General features: G+C 36.6%; 1 protein-coding gene across 1 annotated transcript in view; it reads right to left on the bottom strand.

Moving 5' to 3' along the window:
• MTTP (microsomal triglyceride transfer protein) overlaps window positions 1-21,692 on the bottom strand; it is a 54,802-nt gene that overhangs the window by 17,634 nt on the left and 15,476 nt on the right. Inside the window, exons 5-12 of the mRNA XM_033401728.2 lie at window positions 20,275-20,418; window positions 14,271-14,378; window positions 12,945-13,061; window positions 12,519-12,658; window positions 10,623-10,773; window positions 8,318-8,475; window positions 5,164-5,332; window positions 4,168-4,275 (exon numbers count right to left, since the gene is read on the bottom strand). Coding sequence (XP_033257619.1) covers window positions 4,168-4,275; window positions 5,164-5,332; window positions 8,318-8,475; window positions 10,623-10,773; window positions 12,519-12,658; window positions 12,945-13,061; window positions 14,271-14,378; window positions 20,275-20,418 — 1,095 coding nt within the window. The remainder of the gene's footprint in view (window positions 1-4,167; window positions 4,276-5,163; window positions 5,333-8,317; window positions 8,476-10,622; window positions 10,774-12,518; window positions 12,659-12,944; window positions 13,062-14,270; window positions 14,379-20,274; window positions 20,419-21,692) is intronic.

The raw sequence follows: 21,692 nt of genomic DNA, 5'->3' as shown, positions 1-21,692 counted from the left end.
CGATTATTCCTAAAACTGCCCATTCACTGAAATTCTAAAATAATGGTTAGATGGTGCCTAAACGGTGGCACACACCTTTTCCTTAGTAACAACTTCGGTGAAAGCACTTAGCACGCAACTGTAAGGTCTTGTTCTAAATGTTTAAAAAGTGCTTGTTTCCACTTGATTCCAAATTTGATTAATGCTGACATACTGTTCAAAAAACATCCCTTGAATGCCTTTTATGTAGCATGTACTTTGCTAGGTACTTTTCAAACATATTCTTTAATCAGAAAAGGCCTTTTAGTTTTCTGGCCTAGAAACTATGAACTAGCAAGTTAACAGTTTAATGGAAAAGCAAATTAGAAATAGGGACATCTAGGTTCTTATTTTACCTTTGCTGCTACGTATGTTTTAGGGGCTTCAGTATCATCTGTAAAGTAAAGGTTCCTAAGATCTAATTCATCTATAGGATTTATAAACTCTGAAACCAGGCTGCAGGTACACACACACGTGCACACACACACACACACACACCATGGGAGAGATGGGGGGTAGGGAAGATATAAAAGGCCCCCAAAGAGAATGAAGATGCTAAACTTCAAATGTAATTAAAGAAATACCATTTCTCAACTACCAGATTGATCTTTAAAAATACAAAAGTTTGACAACATACATTGTTATTGAGCCTACAGGGAAATAGGCATTCAGGTGGAAGCATAAAATGCTACAATTCCCATGGAAGATAATTTGGCAAAATCTAACAAATCTGCATTTTGATCCAATACCCTGGCCCTGAAGCTATACCTCCAAAATTAAGAGAAAGTGTGCCTAAGATTATTCATTTAAGCATTATTTGTAATAGTAAAAATAGTGGAAACCACCTAATGACCATACATGGGAGAATAAACTGTTGTGCCTCAGTTTAACACACAATAGAGTACTAGGCAGGTGTAAAAGGAAGGAGGAAGATCTCTGTGAACCAGTATGGGGTGATTTCCAAGGTATGTTGTTAAGTGGAAAAAAGAAGATGCAAGAGAGTGTATATAGAAGGCTATATTTTGTGCAAGAAAAAAGAAATAAAATGTGTGTGTACATCTGCTTACTGTTGCAAAAAGAAACAGAAAGGAGAACCTAAAACTAATGATACTGCTTACATAGAAAAGGTAGGTGAGAATGGGTGGAAGAGTAGGAAAGGGAATGAGACCTCTTTGAGAATACTTTTCAAATAAAGTCCTGACTTTTGAATCATGTTACTATTCCATATGTTCAAGAAATAAAATGAAGTCAACAAGGATGAAAGGTGGCTAAAATTGATTTCAAACAGAAGCAAATGAACATGAATGTATATCAGAGTAATAACATAACTAAACAGAAGAGAATAAAAAAGAATTAATCCAAACAATATTTGAACATAGTCCTCTGACTGTATACCTTTAGTGAAATATATTCTAAGGTCAAAAAGACTGTGATGAAGTCTTGAACTTTATTTAAGTCAGTTTGGTTTTTGTAATGACGTTGGTGTAACAATTCCAAAATTATTTTGTACATGTTTTAGGATTGAGCAAATGAATCAGGATATTAATGTTCTTGAGAACCAGGGTTCTCACTGTGGGAGAAGGAAGGTATAATTACAGAATGACGGAAGGAGAGGAAGAACCCTGTAGAACTGGAGGTAGCAGTATGAACTAGCAATTTAATAAATGTAAATATATGTATTTTGTCCATTATAAGAGCCTAGATGCAATGGCACTCGAATAATAAGAAGTAAAAGTCTTTAGGGGTAAAATGTCAGATGCATGCAACTTACTCTCAAAGGGTTCAACCAAAATAATATAAAATGAAATAAAACAGAATGAGGTAATGCAAATACGATAATACGTTAACAATTGGCAAATCTAGATGAAGCAGGTATACAAATATTAATGGAATTGTGCTATTCTTACAACTTTTCCATAGGTTTGAATTTTTTCAAATATAAATTTGGTGAAAAAAGAAATTAGGATACAGGGAGATCAAAATGTAAGGAAAAACAAATAGAAAAAAGAAATAGAGGTTTAGTACTCATTGTGACCTGTGTAGTTGCCATTTAGACTGTCATAGGGCAGTAGCTTTCATGCCAGTAAATGCTGAACAGCTATAGCACTCGATAGCTTCGCAGGTACCTTTTGCACAGTAAGGTATTGTGGATTGTGTGACCAGCAGATGCCTTAAATGTGTATTTAGAATACATCGTTTTCTTTCTATCTAGATGTCTTTGATATGGGCAAAAGATAGATGAGTATTCCACAGCAGAAAGTTGAAAAGAAAATCTAAACATTTGCTATGGTCCATTTGGTAGCCAAGTCTCATTATCTTCAAAGATGCATTTTTTTAAAAGTTGCTCAAAAACATTAACAAAACTGAATGACAGTGATGGATAGTTTACAGCTATACTCATAAGGTAACTTTAAAGATGTGATAACTAGGCTGTCCCATTATCAGAAGAACTTTAAATGTAATCCTTTGTTTTGTTTCCTTCTCACCCTATATGCCTCCCTTGGGTAATCCCATTGTCTCCTAAGGTTTCAGTCACTCTCTATTCCTGGTCCTAACTCCTTTTCTGAGCTACAGATGGATGTGGCCATCTGCCTATTGGGCAACTCAACCTGGTGTCCCAAAGGATTCAAATATAGCCAAAACATAGCCAAATTAATAGCTCTACCCTCCTCCCACCCCCAAACCAGGTTCTATATAAATTTTGCTTAAGTGGTTCACATCACCATGCATCTAGTATCCTAACCTGGAAGCTTAACAGTCACCTGGATTCTCACCTCTTTCTCATTCCCCACATCCCATCAGTCACTAAATACTATCGATTCTATCTCCGAAAGGGCTCTTGAATCTGTCTCCTTCTCTCACCGTACAGCACCTACGTTAATTCAGACCTTTATTAATTCGTGCCCAGGTTGTTGCAAACATTTCTGATCAGATCGTACTGGCCCTAATGCAGCTGACACCCAGTCTATATACCATTTTGCTTCTTCCTAGGTTAAAAAAATCGGCGTGTGTCATTCACCACCTAAAAACCACATTATTCTCCCTTTTCTCTACAGAATGAAGTCAAGACTCCTTAGCTTGCCATTAATAGAGATCCAGCCTACCTCTCTTCTCTCTTCCCTTCTTTCCTTCATCAACACTCCCACCTATCTGCCCCACAAACATACATATTTTTTGCTCTAGCCCCACAGAATTTCTCACTGTTCTCAAGCATACAAGGCTCATTTTGAGTTTGGGCTTTTTTATACATTATTGTATCTCTCCTAGAACGTCCTTTATTCCACAAAACTATCTCTTCTCCTAAAAACCTCTTCTAGGCTAAGCTATTTGATATTATCATTTTGGTGACAGCTTCCCCAGCACTCCCAAGCAGAATAGTTTGGTGCATCTTCTGTAGTATTTGCAGAGCACTCTTTTTTTTTTTTTAATTTATTTTTGTCTGTGTTGGGTGTTTGTTGCTGCGTGTAGGCTTTCTCTAGCTGCGGCTAGTGGGGGTTACTCTTCGTTGCAGTGCTTCTCATTGCAGTGGCTTCTCTTGTTGCGGAGCACAGGCTCTAGGCACGTGGGCCTCAGTAGTTGTGGCACACGGGCTCAGTAGTTGTGGCTTGCAGGCTCTAGAGCGCAGGCTCAGTAGTTGTGGCGCATGGGCCTAGTTGCTCTGGGGCATGTGGGATCTTCCCTGACCAGGGCTCGAACCCATGTCCCCTGCATTGGCAGGCAGATTCTTAACCACTGCACCACCAGGGAAGCCCCAGAGCGCTCTTTTTATATTTCAATATTATTATTTATCTGTTTGCATTTGATAAACAGACTAGGAGTTCTTTGAGGGTGGTAGAATGTTTTATGTATCTTTATATTAAGGCATTAGCATAATGCCTAGCACAGAGTAAACACTCATTAAATACTACTGAATGGATGTTTTTATATGTGAGTTTTGTGTTTAGCCAAGATATTTGATATATGGTTGCTGAAGTAAACCAGCCAACTCAAATAATTATGGAAATTGAAAAATATAAGAAGTCATAGTCCTTTGATGTCATAAAAACCATACAAATTTGATTACTGCCCCAATGGTGGGCAGCACGGTAAATGTTAAATAGATTGGTCCGGAACTATAGATACGATAAATGAGATTGGATTTGCACTTACTTTGAGTTTGCAGCCTTCATTCTGACACAGCTTCCTGACAAGGGCCCCAATGATGATCATAACGGATTCTCTGATGTCATTGCTCGCAAAGGAACCTTTGAACTTACTCTATTAGCCAAACAAGGATAAAATAGGTTACCGAAACATTTAAACATTTCCAAGGGATATTTTAAGTAAAGAAACAAAGTAGCCAAAGTCTGAGGAAATTGTTTTTATGTTCCTAGGTTGCAAACTCTGAATTTTGCTTTGGGGACACTTACAAATTCACTATCTAGCTTTGGGTTGAAAAGTCTTAGAGTTCTTTCAGGTATTTTTAACATGGGTCTGTGAAGTCCTGAGAGGTTTATGGACTGGGTTCATTGGGTCAGTGAATCCAAAAATTGATCTGTAAAATTTTATGTGTGGGTCATTTTATGTATGGGTATCAGATTTTTCAAACAAACCCATTTTCTAAAAAGATTATGAACTATTCCCCTAAATCATAAGTGAATAAGTGCACTTTTTGTTTTTAAACCTTGGATCCAAGAGAACTCTAGCTTTTGCTTCCAATATAATTTTTAATATCAGAAGAATTATATCTTATATATATATATAACATGTATAAGATTATACATTATACAATGTACTGTACATCAAATACCATGAAGATTTTTGAAGTCAAAATAAATCTTTTAAAATCAAATTTTGAAGCATTATCAAAACTTCTCCCCTCTGAAATTTTGTCCTATATTACATTATATGATAGGTGAACACACTCTTTAAATTTCCATAAAGTATAGTTTAAGTTATTTAGAGGAATTACAAAGAAGACACTACGTGAAATAATGTACTGTACAGTTAATGATTAACAGAAAGAAAATAGTCCAAAGGAATTTGAATATGACTAATCAGAAGGCTGTATTTCAGCCTGTATTCTGATGCTAGCAAATTTAATTACTGCCTAGATTCCTAAGAGCAGCCCAGAGCCTTTATTTTTGCAGTTTCCATTTGACTTACAACGAGGGCTCTCAGGAGTTCTTCATCAGGATGGGAGGCAAATCCACAGGCATAGAGAAACCTCTCCTGGAGGATAATGCTACTGTCACTTTTGAAATCCAAAAAGTCCAAAATGGCGTCTAATGAGTCTGGGGTCTGAGCAGAGGTGACAGCATCCACCAGCTGGGGTCTACAAAAAAGGCATGGTCATGGATATCAATGTTTAGGGTGCTTAAGAAATTATTTTGAATCGCTACCATTCATAGACCCCATTGGTTTACATTTCCTAAAGAAGTGAAAATTTTTTTCTTTAAACAAAAGAAAAATGAATGACTTTCACCAAAGACCCTTCCCCCTTTTATTTGAAATCTCTCCCTTAACTCCCTTCTTTCTCCTCAATGTATAATCAGAACATACAAATTAATTTTACTGTATTAGCCTAAGCCAAATATAATTTGGAGATTTATAAATAAAATCATATAAATAATATTATAAATTAGGTTCAAACTTTTCTGTATGGGTCATATATAAAAGCTATGGTCCCCCAAATCAATTCTTTCTCTAATTAGCTTTGCAAATATATACATTTCTCAAATACATAACTTAACTAGGGCAGTATTATTTAATGGAAAGGTGGGACATTCTTTAAACTTTCATTTATATCCAAGAGAGACGTTTTTGCTCATTTTTTAAAAAATAAAAAGCACCATGGTATAGTTCAAGTTCAACCACAATGATTAGTTGTGAGCAGAGCAAAACTTCTGCAGGAAAGTGCTCGTTACATATTCTACTCATCAAGAATCTTTTGTTGGCTGAGTCTTGGGATGGTAAAATTTCTGAAACTAGTTGCCATACTAATGAACATATTAGGTATGTATTGATATATATTTTATTCCACATTCACACCATACATGTATTTAATATGTTATACTTTTTAAAAAAGATATTCTTGCACTATACCATTTTGATCCTAACAAAAAGCCTAGTGAATGAAGCAAACTGAGAGAGAGGTAATACTTATTAAGTGTCTATTATTGCACTAGGAATTTTAGGTGTGCAACCTCTTTTCGCTTTAACTTCTTCATCCGTAACATGGGGCTAAAAACAGTAGTTATTTTAGGATTGTTGAGAGGATTAAATTACATGATCTATGTAAAACACTTAGAATAGTGCTTGGCACATTGTAAATGTTCAATAAATATATGCTGGTTTTAATACCATCACCTCACTGAACACCTCTATCAGTTTAATGCTAATATTCTCCCTTATATATAAAGAAACAGAGATATCCAGTCATTTGTTCAAAGTCCCATAGCTGGTAAAAATATAGCTAGGATTGGAACTCAGGTTTTTCTGACTGGAGTACACGGTCTTTAATTACAGTGTTCCCTAAAGTGTTTTTCATGCAATACTAGTCCTACCAAATGCTTTAAGAAAAGGGATTTTCAAAGTCGTGTAAGTTTGGAACATGTTTAAGGAAACTTATACATAATATTATCAGATTAAAGATGCTGGATATTTCTGTAGCAGAGAACTGTTTAACTTGGTTTCTCCCAGTGTTTTTCAAACTCAGTTGCTCACAGAAGCCTTTCCTCTTGGCATACTTGTTAATATTGTATAAGTTATAAGATACACATAATAAAAACTTCGGGAAATGTTACATTCCACCACCCTGACTTTCACTATCCTACAATAAATAGAAGGAATTATTCTCTGTATTTTACAGATGTTGAAAGTGAGGCTCAGGGAAGCTAAATGTAAATGACCTACTTAAAGGTTGTATGTTGTTGGAAGTCAGAATTTAAAACTAGGTCTTCTGATATTAGCGCATCCTAGTATCTTTTCTACTGTACTACGTTACGTGTGTGTTACCTATGATATGGTACAATATTGCGTAAATAACCTGATTTAGAAACTACATCACGCAATCATACAAATTATTGCCACCTTAAAATTTTTAGGATACAAATAGGCTAAGGCTTAGTGTAATCTCTGTTCTAAATAGCTAATTTTTGCACTATTCTTGTCATATTTTTGTTTTTGATAAAAAGATAAGTCACTCTAAAATATATTTTTCCTAAGTTCTATGATTAAGACAGAGTCTGAGAATTTATGATTTTGCATATATTTAACTTCTGGTTTAAATATTTATTTTTGAAGATAGTACCCAGCTAACTTTTGGTTTGTCATATGGAATTCATATCAATTTTTTTAGTGTCCTCAAGATGAGTAAATAACAAATACAATCTAGAATAAACAGACTTCTCAGAAAAAAAACTAAATTCTCTTATTCTTGGGTAATTGAGTCCCTTGAACTCAGTGACTACTGCTGCTCTGTGTGTGTGTGTGTGTGTGTGTGTGTGTGCATGCGCATGTGTAACTTGGCCACTTTCTACTTTTTATTATCTTAATGGCTAGTTTCCACTGTTTGTCAAATTAATTGAGCCATGTTCTATATCATCAGTTAAGATAATTAGTGTCATATGGTTGAATTTGTAGTTACAGACAAATTTTATATTACAAGACCAAAACACTTTTACTTAGAAAGTGTATTTGTATTTACAAAGTAAATTTGGTAATTAAGTCAACTCTCTTTACAATGCATGTCAAATAAAGCATTCTCTCATCAAATATTCAAATAATGTACATATTTCTTTTCTCTGGATTCTTTTGGCTGTTTACCTCAGTACTCAATTTTCTTTTTAAAACACGGCTTCAATGGGGATGATCACATAAAAATGAAAGCACATTTTCAACTGAAAAAATCATATTCGTTTTTTGTTTTTATAATCAACTCTGAAATCTTTTCGAGTGTAAATGAATAGCTAGGGAACACAATTTCACAACAGTGAGGCAGCACATGCACCGTGGTGTCACAATGAAGCCCTGCCCCCCCCCCCCATCTATGTACCAATCCAGACCTGATGTAAACTCATGAATACTCAAAAAACAATGTTCACTCTGAGTCACTACTGAAAACTTGTTATTGCATGTCTGGTCAATTAACCACTGCATTACTCCACTGAGGTATAACTGTTCAATGAAAACACAAAACAACAAAACAATTGATTGGAAGGTGAGGCAGTTGGTTAAAAAGAGATCTTACTTGCTTAATAAACAATAACCCAGTAATGCTTTCCCACAGACAACCCCACACAATGTTCAGGGCACTTACAGTACTTCCTTGTTTTCAGCCTTTAGGATTTGGAGGATCTCTTCTTTCTTTGCAGTCCTGAGGTGCTTAATAAAGGTCAGGAAGCTTCTGACAGCCTCAGCCTTGGAGAGGTTGTCAGGCTGCAGGTGTTTTCTGATGGACTGCCAGTGCTCCGAGAGCTGTAAAACATGGCCGCAGGCCCATACCACATTCATAATTCTGAACATCCACACTTACAAAGGATGTTCTTTCCAGACATAAACTTTCCTTTGTATCTGACAAGCCAAAGAAGCTTTTTGTGTCTTACCTCAATATATCTGATCGCCCCCTGTCCATACCACACTCCTGTGGCTCTCAGAGGCTAACCCAGAGGCCTGCTGACTCTGTGTACAATTCCCCTGTAGGAGGACTGTCTTTGTCTATTAGCACTTAGCTCAAAGGACCTCAAGCTTCTGGGCATATGGGTCATTCCATGGTTACAACAAGGGAATTCTATCTGAGGCCAGACTTTGACCACCATAGTGAAATGATGCCAAAATTTCATTAACAACAGGATATTCTGGAGGGGAAAAAAATCAGAACTGCTGAAGAATTGTATCAGGTTTCTTATGCAGTGGAACCTTACTGAAAACCAGTTTCTGTAATAATTTGAGCTCCCTATTCTCTTTATTTTACTGCTGTATGAGATGCAAACAATAGTAAATAGTTTGCAAACAATAGTAAAACATGTTGCTGGGGTCTGAACTGTTCATTTCATATATCCGTGTTAAGTAGAGTATTATTTAGATAAAGGTAATTCTCACATACACCATCATTATGCTACTGTGGTTTTAAAAATAGTAAATAGTTCTAATTAATGACATCCTTTGGCTTAGAAATAAGCTAAAAACTTATTTTTCGTAGTTTACCACTTTTCCCCAGTTGTAAAAGAATGTATTAAATCTCATCAGTGACCTCTAACTCTGAATAATGTCCATGCTGCCAGTTTTTAAATTACTCATTCCTTCCAATAAGCAACAGATATACATTTTTCTCTTTTTTCAAGTCCCTTTTGGTTACCTAATCTTAAGAGGATATTCCAAAACAAAATTCCAGTTGTACTTAGCTAAAGATTTACTGGGTCATTTCTGAGGGCAGAGAGCATATCAATGTGAAGTCAGATTTGTTTTTTTCTTTAAAGGGTTGCACTGGTGACATTATACTGAAGTTGGAAAACAAATTCCTCAAAGACATAAACCTTTCCCATAATAATGAAGAAATAGTTATGAAAAATCTTAGATGGCTCATAATGTCAGATAACTGTGGGGGGAGAAATTAATAGCGTAAGAAAAGATGATTAGTTTCATTAGTCAACTTTCTAAATAATTTCCATCTCATATGACATTAGAAAATTACACCAGAACATGAGATGATTTATGGAAGAAAAACAAAAGAAAAAACCAAGTGTGAGAACAATTACTTTTTTTGTCTCATTTTGTTTTTCCCTTAATTCAATTTTGGTATATTTGAGAAACTAGCAAGGAATTAGTGCCTCACACTTTAAGCAAATTATGGTATTAGTGCTTGATGTGTCTACTTTTCTCAACACTAATAATAGCCAAGGGTAGAGCATCTTCTGGTAGATACAAACAGAGCCTGAAGCCAAGGGTTTGCTCTCCTGACAAGACGTGAAGTATTAGGAAATGCTGGAACCCAGAGTCATATCTGTGGCCATACATCACGAATGATTCATGCAATAAATGAAATTTCTCTTTGCTGGATTACAAATGTTACGAGATGATCTACACTTTGCCTTGGGGATGTGCTATCTCATTTCTGGCTGTAACTGTAGGGGAGGTTGGGGCATGGTAAATCAGTGTTCCCAATTTAGGCAAAGAGTTTGGTATCCTTTTTTAGTCCTCACAGCGATCCTCAGAACACTGAGGTCAGTAAAACGTTTCACCTGTGGACATATTACTACCAAATGGCAGAACTTTCAGGATTCAGACCGCTGTCTGTGCTCTTGATGCCATGCTTCCCCTTAACTTCATGAGGTCCTTATTCCCACTGCATTCTAAGTGCTGCTCTGAGGAAGCTCTCCTTAAGTCATAACATTTTTTATTTGAAATGAGTGGATGGTAATCATTGGTTAATTATTGTTGTATTATGCATCACCTTGGGTGCATATTATTAGGCTACTGCCATTATAACTCAGTGGTGGCTGGTAGTTCTTTGTAAACTTTCTTTACAAATTAACTGAAGCTTCCATTGGAGACAAAAGGAAAACAGAACTTTAAGCCATGATTATTCCATGATTTGGCCACACAACGCAGCTGCTCACACTTACAGAAGGGCATCCTTTGCACTCGCTCTCAAAGACCTGGCCCACAATGGGAATGGCCGTGTATTTCGAATCAATTGCTTTAATGATGGCAGCAACCTGCTTCCCAGCCATCAGTCTTGGGCCTGCTTCTGTTGTCTTCAGCTCTAATTTCTGCCTGCATAACCAAGGAAGAGAAATGTCACATTAGCAGCATTCTTTTGAGTGAACAAGCTACTAATTGTCATTCTTTTGGCAAACAAGATACTAATTTATTCAAATTCTGTAAGGCCATGTCTTTCAAACAGTGATATCTCCAGCAGTAACAGAAACCTCAAGACAATTATGAAATTTTTCTGGAGCAACAATTTTACTCAAAGATTCGAAAATTTAAGTCTGGAGTGTAAAAATACTATGACAAGAGACTATAGGAAAGAAAATTTGCCTGGATATGTGATGTTACCTCTTTTGGATTTAGCCCAGCTCTCTGAAAATGATGTCTTCAGTACAACCACGTTTCACTTATTAACTAAGACAATTAGGAAATCTTGTTTTCCAAAACTGGCCTCAATAATATTTTTATCTGATATGCTCTTTCAGAAGCTTGCCTCTCTCCCTTTAAGAGGTGGAATCTACAGCCCTCTCCTTGAACATGGGCAGGACTCTGTGACGGCCCCGACTCACAGAGAACAGTAGAAGTTTCAATATGTGGCTTGTAAGGCTAAGTCATAAAAGGGAATTCAGCTTCCATCTGGCATGCTAGCAGCACATACCTCGAGAGAACTGAGCTGCCATGTAAGAAGTCTGGCTACCCAAACCTGCCATGTTGAGAGGCCACGTGGAAATAAACAGAGATGCATAAGGTGCCTCAGTAGTTTGAGTCTCCCAGCCCAGACACCAGATAGGTGAGGGAGCAGCCTTTGAACCATCTCTGGTCAGTGACTGTCTGCAACTGCACAACAGACACCAAGAGAGGCATGCCTAGCAGGACCAAGGCAAGTGCCAGGATTATGAGTGAGAATAATAAAGCGATTGTTGTTTTTTTATACCACTGAGTTTGGAGTGGTGTGTTATAGAGCAATGGAAACCTGATAAACCTAAGTAATTAAAAATATTAATTTTATATGAAAATATATGAAAACAATATGGATATAGTACAAAGTAGAACACAAGGTTCTAATCCAGAGGAGACTTCAATAAAATTTCAAGCATTTATGGTTTGAAGCATTTCTCCCAAGATTTTGCAACCATGTACCTCTGACATTAGGGCTACTTCAGAAGAAACATTTGAGAAACAATGACATAAGATAAAACTAACATTTAATGCTAGAGATGTTCTTCTGAATTAAAATTTGAAAATAATACATACTCTTAGATTTGAAATTCTAGTTCTTTAGCCTGTGAGAACTATTCTGACCAGAGAAATTTTCTCCAATTGAAATAATAGGCTTGAATATGTAAGTACTATAAATCACATCAAAAATTCTGTCACATCACTTTAGTATGGAACTTTTCTGTGCTTATTAACAACAATAACAAAAAATAATCTGGAGGCGAGAACTCACCAATGCCACCATTTTTTAACACTTAACATTAAAATCATTTGACAGAGAAATTAGAAAATAAATGAGAATGAATCAAGTAGTTTACCTTTTCAAAATTTAAATTCTATTCAATTAACAATTTATTTTTAATGAAATTCTATTTAAAAACATTAAGTATTTATTACATGCCATATATTACTGTAGATAATATGAAAAATAAAGATGAACAGACATAATCACTGTTTTAAAAGAACTCAGTCAAAATGAGGAAGCACTGCATATACATGTGCGTGTATATACACACATATATTTTTTTAAACCAAGTATAATAATATATCAAAGAACAGTAAAGAAAACTTAAATTCTAACATTATCTTACTTTGATAATATTTTGCCTGCAATTGTTTGTAGAAAATTCAGCCTCAAAGCATGTATCTCTTCTGCGAGCACAGCTACAACAAAGCTGTCTTCTATCTTATAGGTAGTGACAGATGTGCCTTTCGAAGTGACACCCAAGACCTAAATAAATAAATATATGTGGTTGTAACAAGTAATTAGCTTTTTATCTTTGAATCAAGCCAAATAGTGAATTATCTTTTCATCTTCACAAGAACTTCCCCGTCACCCAAACCTACAATATATTAAGATAAACCTATTCATTTGATATTATACAAAATTAATACCCTAAACTAAAAATTATAAATGTTCCCAAATTATATTGTTACCTTATTCACCTATTATTTTAAAATAATCTCTACAAAAGGTAATTACTTGGTTGCCTCAAAGAAAGTGATAGCAAGCATACCGGATTTAGGGTTGTAGATCCAGAACTCTCTGATTTGCATGAATCCAAGGCCTTGATCTTGATCACCTTATCTTGATGAGCCTGGTAGGTCACTTTACAATCTCCAGAGATATCTACCTAAAAAGAAAAGCAAAAATACAATGTTTGGGATTCTCACATGGACCATTTGAATTCCAGTGGGAAGTGGCTTGAAAATTGGGGTTCTAATATGTCATGGGGGACTGCCTTTCTGCCCAGGCTGACAAGCTAGGAAGGCAGAAGAATTCAGTGTTTCCTGCAGCGTGTGGATTCTTTTCCATTCCCTTTGTTTGAGTCTTATGAGTGCCTTCATATTGCCCCAGGAATAATAAAGGATTTCCTACTTCTCTCTAATGTCTAATAGGAACTGGACAAATGGCCTGGTCATAATCAAAACCTCTCGTAAGTGGGTAATTGTGTGGCAAGGGGAATTGACTTTTAATGCTGCATGTAGGCTGTGTGTATGTGTGCATGTGCGCAGGCGTGCGCTCACATGCTTTGATGAGCTGAGTATGATTCGAAATCCTTAAAAACCTGTGGGATTAATTCAACTCATTATAAGTCACATCAACAGTTTGTATGTAGGCAAATGTATCTCAGTACAGACTCAGTTTAGCATCTCTGAGTCTTCCCTCTGGCCTCTACAAGCACCACCCCCAGTCTTCATTCTAGAAAGCTAACCAGCATTCCCTTGGCCCAGCCTTGCCATCAGATTTTCTCACCCACTGATGGACTGGCTGAATTCAGACAAGAAAACTTGGACTCAGCTTTGCTTTTGACTCCAAGTATGGTACTGAAGGAGTCACTCAACTTCCCTAGTTCAACCTCGGTTTCTTCATCTATAAAATGAAGAGGGTTTGTATAGACCAGTGGTTCCTCCAACTGACAATGCATCTACATTAGCTGTGAAACTGTTAAAATACAGATGCTAATCTACTTAATCAGAATCTCTGCAGTGAATCCAGGGAATCTATATTTTTAATAAGCTCCCCGTGGGATAGTGATGCACGGTGATACCACTGGAATATTCTCCAAGGTTTTTTGCATCTCTATCATTCCGTCATTCTATAGGTCTCTTTAGTATGACTTATTCTAATTCCCTCTACCTTGTATTCAAATACAAATTGGGGTAAACGGCAATTCGTTTCGTATGTAAATGAGATAACCACCCAAGTCATCTTTTCTAAGCATTACCATAGCAGTAACTTTTTTTTTTACTGAATTTCTGCAGATAGAAACCCATATAAAGAATTTTGGTAACTTTATTGACAAATACGTTTCTGGATCCTTAATAATATTAGTAAGTACCTCATTGGTAGTTCCAGAGCTTAACTGCATCTGAAATAGACTAGCCAGGCCTCTCTTGAGATTTTCTATGGCTATTGGTTCATTTTGATAGGAGTAGAACTCTTTGACCTAGGCAAAAAAAAAGGACAAACATAAATAGAGCAAAAATGCATCATTTACCAGATTTGGTTAAATAAATGGCAGGGAAGGTTAGATTCTCACCCCCTATCAATTCTGGGAGAAAGAGATCTGTTAGTCCAAAGCTGGGACTTCTTTTTTTTTGTGAAAAGAAGCTATTTACATTTCTAAGAAGCTAGACTGTCCAAATACGACATTTCAGGAGACTTTTAATGAAGGCTCTAAATATGATGAGCGTAACATAGGGAAGGAAAGAGAGCACCGACACGGGGTGGGATTTCTGTGAAAACAAGGATTGCCCAAGGAAGAGAAATCAGGAACATTCTCTTCAAACATGTCAATGTATTCTCTACCTGTGATTCTGCTTGCAACAAAAACTAACCAAGGTTTAAAATAACATCAAAGAAATAGATTCTTGGAAGAGAATGGCAATCCCCATGCTTGAGACTCCTGAGGCAGCACAGCCTCTAAGGGCTATGATACGGGCCCACACGTGGCCAAAATGCCCATGGTCAAAATTCCACAGGATTGGGCTTCCCTGGTGGCGCAGTGGTTGAGAGTCCGCCTGCCGATGCAGGCGACGCAGGTTCGTGCCCCAGTCCGGGAAGATCCCACATGCTGTGGAGCGGCTGGGCCCGTGAGCCATGGCTGCTGAGCCTGCGCGTCCGGAGCCTGTGCTCCGCAATGGGAGAGGCCACAGCAGTGAGAGGCCCGCGTACCGCAAAAAAAAAAAAAAAAAAAAAAAAAATTCCACAGGATTGATGTTCTGCCCTCCATAGCATTCATGTTGGCCTTGGGTATAAGGAGACATACAAGGTTGGAAGACTTGAGGTTTAGGGTGCTAACACTGCATGGCCTGCCCCACGCGCTGCTTTGAGTTTCTCTTCAGAAGGTGGGAAAAAGAGGTTGGAATGAGGAAGGTGAGTGTGATTTGGCTGCACTAGTAAATGGCTTATCTTAGCTTTGTTTCATCCTTGAGATTTATAGGCACAGAGGTAATAACGATGTCTCATACCATTTTGAACATTTAGCTCATGTTTAGGAAACAAGGATAAAAATACAAAGCATTTTCTGGAAAGTAGGCTGTCATTTTTTACTCTGTTTTGACTCCAAACATGTCACATGATTTAGAAATGGAGAGGTTGGACATAGCTTCCCTGTAAAAATTCCCAAGGTCTATGATAATTATAGCTGGCATTTCTACCAGAAATATCCTGAATGCCTTCCTATTTCTCTTTAAAACGAACCATGACTTCTCAAGTAAAACTGAAAGCTCAGTCATTATGCAATAAATTCAATTAATACCAATCTGAACAATTTAGTGTACATGAAAACTCCCTCATCCCTTAGAAGAAGAAAATACTTTGCCTGAATTATCCTAACAAGTGCCTCAAGTTTTCTATTTTTATTTTCTACATATACTCTGCCTAGTGATAGATTTATTAGGTACTTTATCTGGCAAACAATTTTAGTCATTACAGTGGATGAACCTATAAATGTTGGAATTGTGTTTGTCCAGCTTAAAAAGGAACTGGAATAGTGATCTCAGTGTCTGAAAATCCATGGCATCATATTCTCAAACAAATCACTGGCAATTTCTCAGAACCAAGGCTGAGTTTCTGATGTTCTATTTTGTAAACTAGGTCTTCTTTCCTTTTAGGAATTATAGTGTAAATTTCTTTTCAAATATTTGGGAGTATGGAATCTGCAAATATCAGGACTAGTAGAGCTTTACAACTGGATCGCTTGAGCCCATACACACTCAGAAGGGCTTACTGGTAGCAATACACACATGCCTAAGGCCTGTGACTTTTTTGGTCTGAGCCTTAAATACTTCAGAAAGTGAGAGGAGCCATTAAGTGGGAAAAATGCTTGTACTATCATCAGTATCCTCACTTTGCTTCCAAGCTACAAAATATGCCTGAACTATTTATAAAGTTTCACCTAAAATTTCAGGAAACCCAGGTCTCAAATTTAATCTTTAGACTATGCATAAGGTTAAATGCTCTCCTGTTACTCCTACTTCTTTTGATCTTGACTGCTAGATACCTAAGAAAATGGTATGCTGAATTTTTTCCTGGAAGGCTGAGCAACATAAACTGTGAGACAGAAAAAAATTTTTTTCATTCCTTCTATTAGCTTTTATTGTTTCCCTAGAACTAGAAAAGTGGACAAGTCTCTTTTTCCTTTGTCTGCCTGCTACATTTGGGGCCTAAATTCTCTTCCTTTAGTGCAGAGCAATGAGATCCAAAGTGAAGACAGCACTGGTATCCATATTAGCTAAATGTCAAAACTGTTAGAATCGAGTAGGGTTTTGATAATTCAGAAAATAATAATAAAATATCAGAACTTGGAAGTTTAATCCACACGGCTGACACAACAATAATCTTAAATTCATTATTTCACAACAGGAACTAAGTAAGTTTTATTATATTCAGGCCATAAAGCTGATTACTTCATTCAGTTCTGAAATGAGCTCTGAACATCCAACAGCACAGGACTCTTATCTAAATTCACAGTCTCCCAAACTGCCAGAGACCGGCAGCATTGTAGACTAGTCACAAACTAAGAGTTGAACCCAAGGAAACTAAACATAGAGGGAGAAGGGTGGGTTGTGGGAAAGGAGACTCAGTGCCTCTTCTGGGATAATTTTGAGGGCCAATCTCCCCTTGGAATCAGTAGGGATTATACATTTCTTTTCCTTAGGAAAAAATTACTTCTATACATTCCCTTAATTTACACATTCGTTAAGAATAAGAGAAAGCGAATTTTCATTAACTGGTCAAAGAGCAAAAATAAACAAAAAGGATCTCAGCAAACAGAGATTAGTCATTTTATCTGGTCTACTTAGCAGAAGCTATGTCTCTTTCATATGTATCTAAGACAGAGCATAGCTAAGAAATGGTACATTGGAAAACAGACAAGTGAAGAAATATATAAAGAATTAGAAGGTTTTCAAGGTGGCACATATCTTTTGGAGGTTCCGTGTGTGTACAGGAGCCACACTGCCAGATTCAGAGAGCAAATCAATGTCTAGGAACAACACAAAGTAAGGGACAGACTAGGCAGCCACATGATTAATGTAATCAATACTGAGCAAAAACCAGAAATAGAAGTCTGGTAATATTCTAGTTAATTGGATTAGCATTCAACACTGTAACTTGAGGCATCTTTTGCATGTCAGTCTTAACCAGAAAACTGTCATATTTCCAACTTCATCTATGATTTGTAGATAAAATTAGAGTCATACCCAAACACTTAAGTAGGGGAGATAAGTAGGCATGGAAAAAAAATATGTGCAATAAATATGCATGTAAGTATTTCCATGAGATATCTTTTACAATGTAAATGTGGGAGCTTAAAACAGGGGGCTCTGGGAGGACAAAAATACATGCTGATGAGTATCCTTGAAATCACAGAAATTTCTTAAATTGAGCCTGGGATAGAAAATACTCTTTGAGAAAACAGCAGTACAGTCTTCCCTTTCATAATTTCTCTCATAGTAAAATGAAGTGATAGTTTAAATAATGATCTTTCTGACAGTGATGTGGCTAAAAGAGTCCAGGTGGCTTCGTAGTCTCCAGGGTCATGTTTTTTCCAACAAGTACTTTATTGTGTAATTGAAAGATATCACAATGTACTTTGACCTGTAGCTACAGTAAATCATCACAAGTAATAGCTCCTGTAGAAATGGCATGTTGGAGTCACTGAAATAATGATGTGGCAGCTCCATCCCAGCCTTTGAACAGGGAGGGCACTGAGTGCTTTTGTATGTGTAACAAAAGACTTTGTACTCAACCGCTACCCAAGGGGCTATAAAATAATTGGTTTGTCGTTAAGATTATAAATGCAATTAATAGTTTATAAATCAAGCATCTTGCCACATTGGAAGGCCAGAGATGAAAATAACAGTATTTCATGTTGTTAATATAGTTGTGCCATATGAAAATCAAGTGAGTTAATAGATACAGTGAAGAATAAAAAGAAGACTACAAGGCAGCCAGACATTTTTTTTTCCCCAAGTACATTCCAGCTCGAAAAGACAGTAAAATATAGAGGTTTCCAGCACAGAAACCTGTTTTAAATCCCAGCTCCACCACTTGCCAGTTGTGTGACCTTAGGCAAGTTTCTTTACTTCTCTTAACTTTGGTTTCCTCATCTATTACAAGAGGACCAAAAAGTAGCACCTGCTTCCTAGGGCTGTCATGAGGAAAAAGAGAGAATTCATGTAATGCCTTCAGTCAGTGCAGGCATTAAGCACTAAGTATGTTTTAGCTTTTATTAAGCAAACAATAGGCACAGACTTCCTCAAAGTCTGACTCATTTTAGCCCCATATAACCTTATTTGTTCATTCCTTTAATTTACGAACATTTATTGAGTTCCCACTATGAACAAGGTGCTGAATATACAAGATAAAGACACAACTGCCACCCAGGAGAAGCTTACTCTGAATGTGGATGGCAGACAAGTAAAGAGAGAATTACAATACACTGTGATAAATGCTTGGATAGAAATAAGCTCAGGGGAGTATGGGGTTTGGGAAAGGCTTTCAGAACACCAAGTTGGTCAGTGCAAGGCTTGGTTCTGGGTGCTTTGGGGAGGAAGGGAGTAGAAGGGCTGGAATATCAAGAGGAACAGCAATTTTCTCCACCAAGACCCATAATCTAGCAATGAACACAAATGACCAAAAGGAAAGTAATGAGGGGCATGAGTGAGCTATAAAGTGCTAAGAGGGTTCTGAAGAGGGTTGGTTATTTCCAGCTGGCTAGAAGGGTGGGAACTTTGTAAAAGAAAGGGTCTGCAAGCAAAGCCTGAAGCATGGTAAGTATTTTCACAAGTGGAGAAGGAAGAGAAGGATTCTTGAAATGGTGATTCATGTTTGGTTACAGGAGAGTGATGATATAATAATCCTTCTTGTGAGTCCCTTTTTAGTACTTTATTAAAAATGAGCATCATGCATAGCAAAATATTTCATGTCTGAAATTTATATTTTAAAGTATTTGTTTTCACTTTTAGTTTGAATCTAGAAATTTTGGATCTAGAGAAATTTTAGAGATTTGTAGTTTTAACTATAATGATCCCTTTCTGTTTTTCTACTTTAGTTCCTAAAAGTAAGCTTTCATCTTATACTAATATGTTTTTATACATGTCAGTATAACATCTGTACTTTTCATAAACCCACATATGTAATACTTGATCATTCACAGATCAAAGTTTCTTTTCAATTCCAAACATAGTAAGACCATTTTAATAGACTAGACTCAAACCGTAAGAAATGCACAGTTACAGAATTTTCAGAGCAAATTTCCAATGTATATTATAGCGTTCATTCATTACTTTAACATATAAAATGCTTTTCAGTCGTAGCTATAAAATAATCTAAATGCTTTTCTAAAGAATCAACTCTATCTTAGTAATGCCATACCCCTTCAAAAGCTTCAATTTTGTACTTAATCCACTTATTGATTTCTTATGACAAGTTAATATCACTTATCTAAGTTAGATCATTTCATTCTCATAATTTTCTACTTTCCTGAATTTATCCAATCATCTCTGATGACCTATTGTGTTACAATATCTTTTGAATTCTTCCTAATTTAATAAGGAATGTACCTTTTAATTATGCCTCTTACCAATAAACATATGCTTCCTATATAAAGATTTTTCATAAAAATAGGGAACATAAATGGCTAGGAAATATAAGTGAATCCAATGCCTTGATTTACTTCTGAAACATTTAATTTGCAACTTCTGTTTATTAGTTCTTGAAAAATTCCATTTTCCATAAAAGTAGCAACACCATGATCACCTAAAATAATATCTACTGAAGGAGAGAAAAATATGAAGTTGGAAAAAACAATGTGAAACTCCAAGAATCACTTTTACCTTTCCATGGACTAGATGAAGGAGCACAGGTCTTTGTAGAGCTTCCAAGTTTTCCTTTCTTATGATTTGGGATGGCTTTTTTCCCTTGAAAATGCTCTTCTCTCCTCTCTGTTGATTCACATTTTCGACGTTTACATCTTTTATCTGGAATCATGGAAAGAAACCTATTAGAAAAACTTCCTATGTCTGTTTCCATCAGAGTCTCCTAGAAAATAAAATGGTAAAGCAATAAACAGGGTTGGCCATAATTTCTTCTGTCATTCTCAATTCATGATTCATAGGACCTAATTATCAACTTTAAAAGAATGGAGAAGGTATTAAAAATTAGATTTTTGAATTAGGTAAAAATACTGACATCAAGGAAATCTGTGACTTCAACTCTACCTAATACTCTGTAATGGCCTATATGGGAAAAAAATTTTTTTAAAAGAGTGGATATATGTATATGTATAACTGATTCACTTTGCTGTACACCTGAAACTAATACAACATTGTAAATCAACTATACTCCAATAAAAGTTTTTAGAAATTAAAAAAAAAAGAAATCTGTGACTTCAAGTCTACAATAATTGTGGCTAGAAGATAGCTCTTTTATGTCATTGTCACTCTCTTCATTTATTTTGAACTGCTGCTGTCTGCCTGCTCTCTTCACTTTCTGTACCATTTGTTTGAAAGGAGCCCTGCCCCACTGTACTTTATTTGTACATACAAAATTAAAATGAACAGTCTGATTACTGAACAAAGAGGTACAGAATGTTTTCTGCAAAATACTGTTCTATTGAGAAATGGCTTAGTGAGGTGGACGATAAAATTTTGATCCAACTTGGAAAACACACACAGCTATTAGAGACAACCAAAGAAGCAAAGATCACTTGATAAATGTATTGCAGTAACACCTCATTATAAAGTATATCAGTAACTACTTATCAGTGACAATGAAGCAAATCTTGGTCCTGTGTACCTGTTTCACACTGACTTGTAGAAGGAGAACTGACTATACTAGAGAAACTATTGCCTTTAGGTCCTTGAAAAGCAAATGTGGACTCACCATATATTGAAACAGGAACAGGCCCCAGAGGCCATATAATTTTTTTTTTTTTTGCAGTACGTGGGCCTCTTACTGCTGTGGCCTCTCCCACTGCGGAGCACAGGCTCCGGGCGCACGGGCTCAGCGGCCATGGCTCGCTCCGTGGCATGTGAGATCTTCCCGGACCGGGGCACGAACCCATGTCCCGTGCATCGGCAGGCGGACTCTCAACCACTGCGCCACCAGGGAAGCCCGAGGCCATATAATTTGAATCTCTTTGTCAACAATTAAATCTAAAGGATCATAACTGACCAAACACTGCCATTCAGGGGAGCACCTCGTTCTGTCCTCAAGAAGAATGCAGAATAGGTTTACTCCCTCATTGGTAATT

Source organism: Orcinus orca, chromosome 4, assembly GCF_937001465.1.
Source record: "Orcinus orca chromosome 4, mOrcOrc1.1, whole genome shotgun sequence".
Taxonomy (NCBI): Eukaryota; Metazoa; Chordata; class Mammalia; order Artiodactyla; family Delphinidae; genus Orcinus; species Orcinus orca.
This window is presented reverse-complemented; position numbering and strand designations above follow the sequence as displayed.